At 40.0% G+C, this 6849-nt stretch overlaps 1 protein-coding gene across 1 annotated transcript in view; it reads left to right on the top strand.

Moving 5' to 3' along the window:
• ndufaf4 (NADH:ubiquinone oxidoreductase complex assembly factor 4) overlaps positions 1-1923 on the top strand; it is a 2369-nt gene extending 446 nt beyond the window's left edge. Inside the window, exon 3 of the mRNA XM_037685246.1 lies at positions 1302-1923. Within this exon, the coding sequence (XP_037541174.1) occupies positions 1302-1607 (306 nt within the window). The 3' untranslated portion in view covers positions 1608-1923. The remainder of the gene's footprint in view (positions 1-1301) is intronic.
• Positions 1924-6849: the final 4926 nt, after the last annotated feature.

The raw sequence follows: 6849 nt of genomic DNA, 5'->3' as shown, positions 1-6849 counted from the left end.
TGGTCCTCCTGTCCACAGGGGTCTGTCCTCCTGTCCACAGGGGTCTGGTCCTCCTGTCCACAGGGTTCTGGTCCTCCTGTCCACAGGGTTCTGGTCCTCCTGTCCACAGGGTTCTGTCCTCCTGTCCACAGGGGTCTGTCCCCCACAGCTTTATTTATAGAGCACTTTAAACGCCCACAGGACCAAAGAGCTGTACTCGTAATAAAACAATAATTAAAATGATTAAATCAAAATGTCAGGTCAGGGAGAAGAGCTGCTTTCAAGAAGGGATTTAAATCAGACAGAAGAGTCTGATGTTCATTGAAGGTGGTTCCACAGTCCAGGAGCTGCAGCAGCACGGTCTCAGCTCACGCTCAGGAGCAGCTGGTCACGTGACCTGATGGATCCGGAGGGGGGATGCAGCAACTGGGACAGATAGACTGGGCGGGGCAAGACCATTAAGATATTTAAAAGCAAATAAAAGGATTAAAACCTGAATCGTGGAATGTACGGGCTGTGCAGGGAGGCTAAACCAGGAGAAACGTGGTCTGTCAACCCCCTCCATTCAGGGTTTTGACCCCACACCTGCCGTCCAGCTGTGGCACCAGGGCGGCCTGAGTTCATGCACAACAGGAAGTAAAAACCATCAGGGTCTGATCAGAGTCGGTTGATCGGGGCTGGAGAAGCCACAACGTAATGAAAGCACTTTGTGAAGGTCGGCCTGTTGGTTAGTAATGACTTGAAGGAACATGTTGCACCTCACAGCTGTTCAGGTGTTCATCATGTGCAGTCAGTGTAAGAACATGCGTGTGGTCAACTTCACTGTAAATGTTTTGTCTCACAGAGCTGAGATTAAATCATATGTTTTATATAATGTACTGGTGTGGTTTGTAGCCAAAGGAAAGAGTTTTAACACAAAACAGAAAACATGTCTGGTAAAAGGAGTGGCTGGTTAATCCATTTTTCTCCACCAGTGATTTTTAAAATGTCCACCCCTGCAGGACGACCCTCACACGACACGTCAAGGTCAAATGATTGTGTTGTTGAGGCCAGCTGAGCTGCTGCTTCTTTAATAATTAGATTGAACTTAAAACTCAAAGCATTGACTGATTTTCATTGGATGGCTTTTAGTAAAAAAAAAAAAAAAGTAATACTTTTGGTCAAGTTATTTCAGTGACATTTGTGTTTTTTTATGTTAAAGAGTGCAAACATGTGCACGTGTTTTTCAGTTCCAGGATCTGTTGAAAGGTTCGTATGAAATGAGTCCAGTCCTAAGTGTCTGCTCTTGTGAGGGAAATGATTCTTTCTCTCCCTCTCCCCAGGGGTCCAAGGCAGCGACTGTAGTGGAACAATCCCAGTGCAGGCCCATCAAGTTCAGCTTTCCTGTCAAGATGGCCGGTGTAATAGAACTCACAGATGTCCCTAAAGGTAAAGTGACCCTGGTTGAGGCGCTCCGGGCCCTGGGCAGTCACCAGCACTATCCTCAGACCTGGACGCCTGAAAAGATCGCACAGGAGTATTCCCTGGACTTAAAAGATGTCAAATCTGTCCTGGAGTTCTTTGTCCCTTTCGTCATGGAGATTGTTCCTCCAGCGAGCAAAACTGTCAAGCACATAAAGGGTTCTTAAACCCAGCGAGAGTACCGCAGCGCGTCCTTGGAACTGGGTCGTCTTCATCTTTTGGATCACTTGTGAACACTTTGGGTTTATGTGCCACTGGGGTTGCAGTGTTTCCTCCACCATTGTCCAAGGAGGACGCCCTGCCCACCGAACTGCGCCCCTAAGCTAGCGGCACAGAATACTGACTCGCTAGCTAAAAAGCTACAGAGGTAGCGCTCCGTTGTCCTCTCATTGTCCTGTCCACACATTAAAGTTGTTTAAGGTTGATCTCCATCCATTGTCTTCCACTCTTTCCAAAGACACGTCGCGGGGCAGCAGTTTGAGCAGAGAGGCTCAGACATCTCTCTCCACAGCCTCTTCCTGCTCTTCTGGGAGGACCCTAAGGTCTTCCCAGGACAACAGAGACGGGGTCTCTCCAGCGTGTCCTGGGTCTCCTCCCAGTCGAACATGCCTGAACCACCTCAACTGGCTCCTCTCGATGTGGAGGAGCAGCGGTTCTACTCCAAGTCTCTCCTGTTTAAGGTTGATAACATTTGTTAAGCTATGAAAACGTTTTTTTGTTGTTCTTTTTGTTTGAGTAAAACATAATTTCATGTGTTAGTAAAATTTTAATCAAACTGCTATCTGTTATTTTTACCCGCTTCTTCCTTTTCGGGTCACTGGTGCCCATATCCAGTAGTCCCTGTGTGAGAGGCGGGGGACACCCTGGACATGTCTCCAGTCCATCACAGGGACACCCTGGACATGTCTCCAGTCCATCACAGGGACACCCTGGACATGTCTCCAGTCCATCACAGGGACACCCTGGACATGTCTCCAGTCCATCACAGGGACATATGGGCCTTTTCCATTAGCAATGGTTCATGGGACCGGCCCCCTTTTCAGAACTTGCTCTGGTTCCGAGCGTTCCGTGCTGACCTTAAAACGTGACGTCAGAACACTGTCGGTCACTGACTGGTCAGGGGGTGGAGTCACTGGTTGTTTCAGCAACTTTCACAACAACCTGATCCACCATTTACAATAACTTGACCTCGGAGGAGCGACTGGGCCTATTTAAGATTTTAAAAACAAGAATGACAACAAAAGGTTAAATCATTAAACTAGACCAGTTTCTTTAAGGGAGGAACGTTTCATCTTCCATCAGAAGACGACCAGTCTGCGGCCTGCCAACCAGTTCGGTCCCAGTAGCCTTCATTTCCGTTTCAAGCCAACTTCCTGTTGGAATCTCAGAAGCTTTTAACACGTGCAACAGGACCCATCCGTCCACTACGATCAATCATCATGATTAACAAACGTTAGGCCAGATGGTCAACCTGCTGCTCACAGAAACAGCCTGAGGACACCAAGGCCTCTGACATTCCAACAGGAAGTTGGCTGGAAACTCAGCAATGAAGGCTACTGGGACCGAACTGGTTGGCAGGCCGCAGACTGATGAAGTCTTCCAGGTGGAAGATGAATTGTTTCTCACTTAAAGAAACTGGTCCAGATGACATGATTGAACATTTTTTTGTCATCTACGTGGATGATTGAGCATGCAAACCTTTTTTTTAATCTATATAAGTAATGACAGCACCGTGCTCTAATGCTGAAGTGCAGGCGTGTTTTGTGTTTGGTGGCCGACAACAAAATTCAGAGCGAGCTAGATGGAGCTCTGCCGGCCCCCCGGTCCTCTCCACTGGAGCCTCGGAGCTCCCTCAGGCCGGCAGGGCGTCACCAAAGAGTATCCTCCGTGCTGCCGACCCACAGGAGAGCGCGAGGGCCCCGGCAGTGATGGCCAAATGAAGCAATAAAGCAGTATTGAACCACTTTGCCAGTTGTATTGAACTTGGGTTCATTCATTCAAAGGTTCATTTCAGTGACATCTAGTGGTGTAATATAGTATATATTTAAATATAGGGTCCGCGTGTCCTCCCCCAGAAAAAATGGAATAAAAAAGATGCCATTTCCTGCATTTTGGTGTATTTTAACAGGTTGTTAAACATTTGAATAAACTGGTTAAAACAGGTCTCTCTTGACAAGGCTCAAGTCTAAACCTGTATAAATAAAGGTTGAATTGAAATTACTGTGCCTGTGTATGAATGCACGTCCTTGACAGTCTGTCAGGTGTCCTACACACACACACACACACACACACACACACACACACTCTGCCGACCTGAACTCTTCTCAGCTGAATTCAGTCCTGTGTGTTCTGCTCCAGTCTCACTGCCATCCATCCATTTATTTTAGATACATTGTCTTTTCAACATTTTGATCGCTGTTATTTTGACTATTTTGACTATGGAGATTTTAACATAGACCTGGGAAATAAAACAGACTCAAATAATATCGGAACATTCATAAACCAAATGCACAGTTTAAATCTTTATCCATTGATTTCAAAACCCACAAGAATTACTGCCCATAGTGCTTCAATAATTGACAACATTTTTACAAATATAACTAATAAAGAACTTATGGGTGGCATTTTGATCACGGATGTCAGTGACCACCTACCAGTCTTCACTATCTATAAAAAAGATCAATATGATGTGAAAGTAGATAAAATTATGAAAAAAATAATAAACACATCAAAGAAAGCTCTAGATAAACTAAAAGAAGATTTAACAAAGCAAAATTGGAAGGATGTATATGTTGATGATGTAAACAAAGCATATGATGTATTTATGAATATTTTAGGAGCTTTGTATGAAAAAAATTGTGTACAAGAAAATTACACAAAGAAACGTGTTGATGACAAACCGTGGATGACCAAAGGGTTAAGAAATGCTTGTAAAAAAAAGAACTACTTATACTCAAACTTTCTGAAGTTAAGAACAAACGAAGCAGAACAGAGATATAACAATTATAAAAATAAATTGGTAGGGATTATAAGAAAGCATAAAAAGAAATATTACAGTGAATTATTAGACCAAAGTAATGGTAATATGAGGGCAACATGGCAAATAATGAACAGTGTTCTGAATAATCATAAAACAAAATCGAGCATTCCACAATATTTTGTAAAAGATGACAAAGACATTTATGACCAAAATGAAACCGTAAATGGATTCAATGAACATTTTGTGAATATTGGCCCAAGTCTGGCAGCAGAAATCCCAAATATAGATAAAAATGTAAACCATACGGTTACAGATCACACAAACAGTTTTTTTCTTGGGGGAACTGATAAAGAAGAAATTATGACTACCGTAAAACATCTTGCAGATAAAAAATCAAAAGACTGGATGGACATGGATATGATGCTGGTAAAGAATATTATGAGTTATGTTATTGAGCCATTTACATATATATGTAATTTATCATTTTCAACAGGGGTATTTCCAAATAACATGAAAATAGCCAAGGTCATACCATTATATAAGAGTGGAGAGAAACGTGTGTTTAATAATTACAGGCCAATATCGTTGTTGCCACAATTTTCAAAGATTTTAGAGAAATTATTTGTCACTAGATTAGATGAATTTATCAATAAGCAAAATATATTAAGTAATAGTCAATATGGGTTTAGACCTAAAAATTCTACTTCAATGGCACTCATGGATTTAATGGAACAGATAACGATCAAAAAAAATATTGTATTAGTATTTATGTTGATCTAAAGAAAGCATTTGATACTATTGATCACAATATTCTTCTCAAAAAACTAAATAAATATGGAATTAGAGGGCATGCATTGCACTGGGTATCTAGTTATCTAGAACAAAGGAAACAATTTGTTCAAATAAATGATGTAAAATCTGAATTCTGTAATATTACATGTGGAGTGCCTCAAGGCTCTATACTTGGACCTAAGCTATTTATTTTATATGTGAATGACCTGGTAAATGTGACTGTATTTTTTAAATGTATTTTGTTTGCAGATGATACAACTTTTCTTTGTGTGGGTGAAAATGTTGTGCAAATGCTGAAGATGGCACAAACAGAATTTGTGAAAATACAAAATTGGTTTCAACTAAACAAATTATCTTTAAATGTTGATAAAACAAATTATATGATTTTTAGTAATAACAAGAAAGTGCTTGATACTCCATTTAGAGTCGATGGAATTGAAATTAATAGAGTCAATGAGGTGAAATTTCTGGGTGTCATCATTGATGAAAAACTAACATGGAGATCTCACGTAAAAAACTTAAGAACTAAAATAACTAAATCGATTGCAGTAATGTACAAAGTTAGAGAGTTATTCAATGATAAAGCAATGTTTCTATTGTATAATGCCATTATTGTTCCACATTTAATTTACTGTATTGAAGTCTGGGGTAAAGCATGTAAAACAATTACAAATCCAATTTTTATTTTACAGAAAAGAGCCATAAGAATTATTACCAGAAAAGATTATAACCATCCGTCAAATATATTGTTTCATCAGCTAAAGATATTAAAATTTTATGACTTGGTTGATTACAATATCTTACTGTTTATGTATGGGGCCAACAAAAACATACTACCTACTAACATTCAAGGGAAATTTGTTAAAAGAGAAAGTAATTATTATCTTAAGGGGATGGAGATGTTTGTGAAGCCGTGGTGTCGCACCAGTCTGAAGATGTGATCCACTAGATCTCAGGGTATTAGATTGTGGAATGATCTGGAGGTTGATATGAAAAATGCCAAAACTATGTACATATTCAAGAGGATGATAAAAAAAATTTTTTTTTAAATATTAAGTATAATGTGAGTTCATAAAAATTGTTTACAGTTGATCTTATATTTTAGCTAAGTTTTTTTTTAGTTTTTTTTATCTTTTTATTTTTTTATTAATTCATCTTGCTTTTGTATAGTAATTTTGTTTGAAATATATTTTGGGGACAAGGGGCAGATATTATAAGATTCATTCTTCTTCTGCTGCCTTTCATTTTATTTCTGTGATTGTATATCTTTTTTCTTTTCTTTAAATTGTATTATATTTGTTGTTTGGATGAAATGAATAAATAAAACATACATACTAATTAGTGCCGTTGTTTTGATACTTAATGTAATACACATCAAACACTTCACTCGTTTTATTTATTTATTTTTTTTTACTGTAAGCTCATTTATTATGTCTGAAATGTTATGCACTGTAATGTATGAAGGGGTTCCCACACAGCAGTTGTGCGCGCGTCCTGCAGAGCTGTGTGGAGACGCTGTGCGTAAAACAACGGTCTCAGGGCGCACAGCTGGAGGATGATGAAGACGCTCCCCGCACAGCTGGAGGATGAAGACGCTCCCCGCACAGCTGGAGGATGAAGACGCTCCCCGCACAGCT

Source organism: Nematolebias whitei, chromosome 12 (genome assembly GCF_014905685.2).
Source record: "Nematolebias whitei isolate Nwh7 chromosome 12, NemWhi1, whole genome shotgun sequence".
NCBI lineage: Eukaryota > Metazoa > Chordata > Actinopteri > Cyprinodontiformes > Rivulidae > Nematolebias > Nematolebias whitei.
This window is presented reverse-complemented; position numbering and strand designations above follow the sequence as displayed.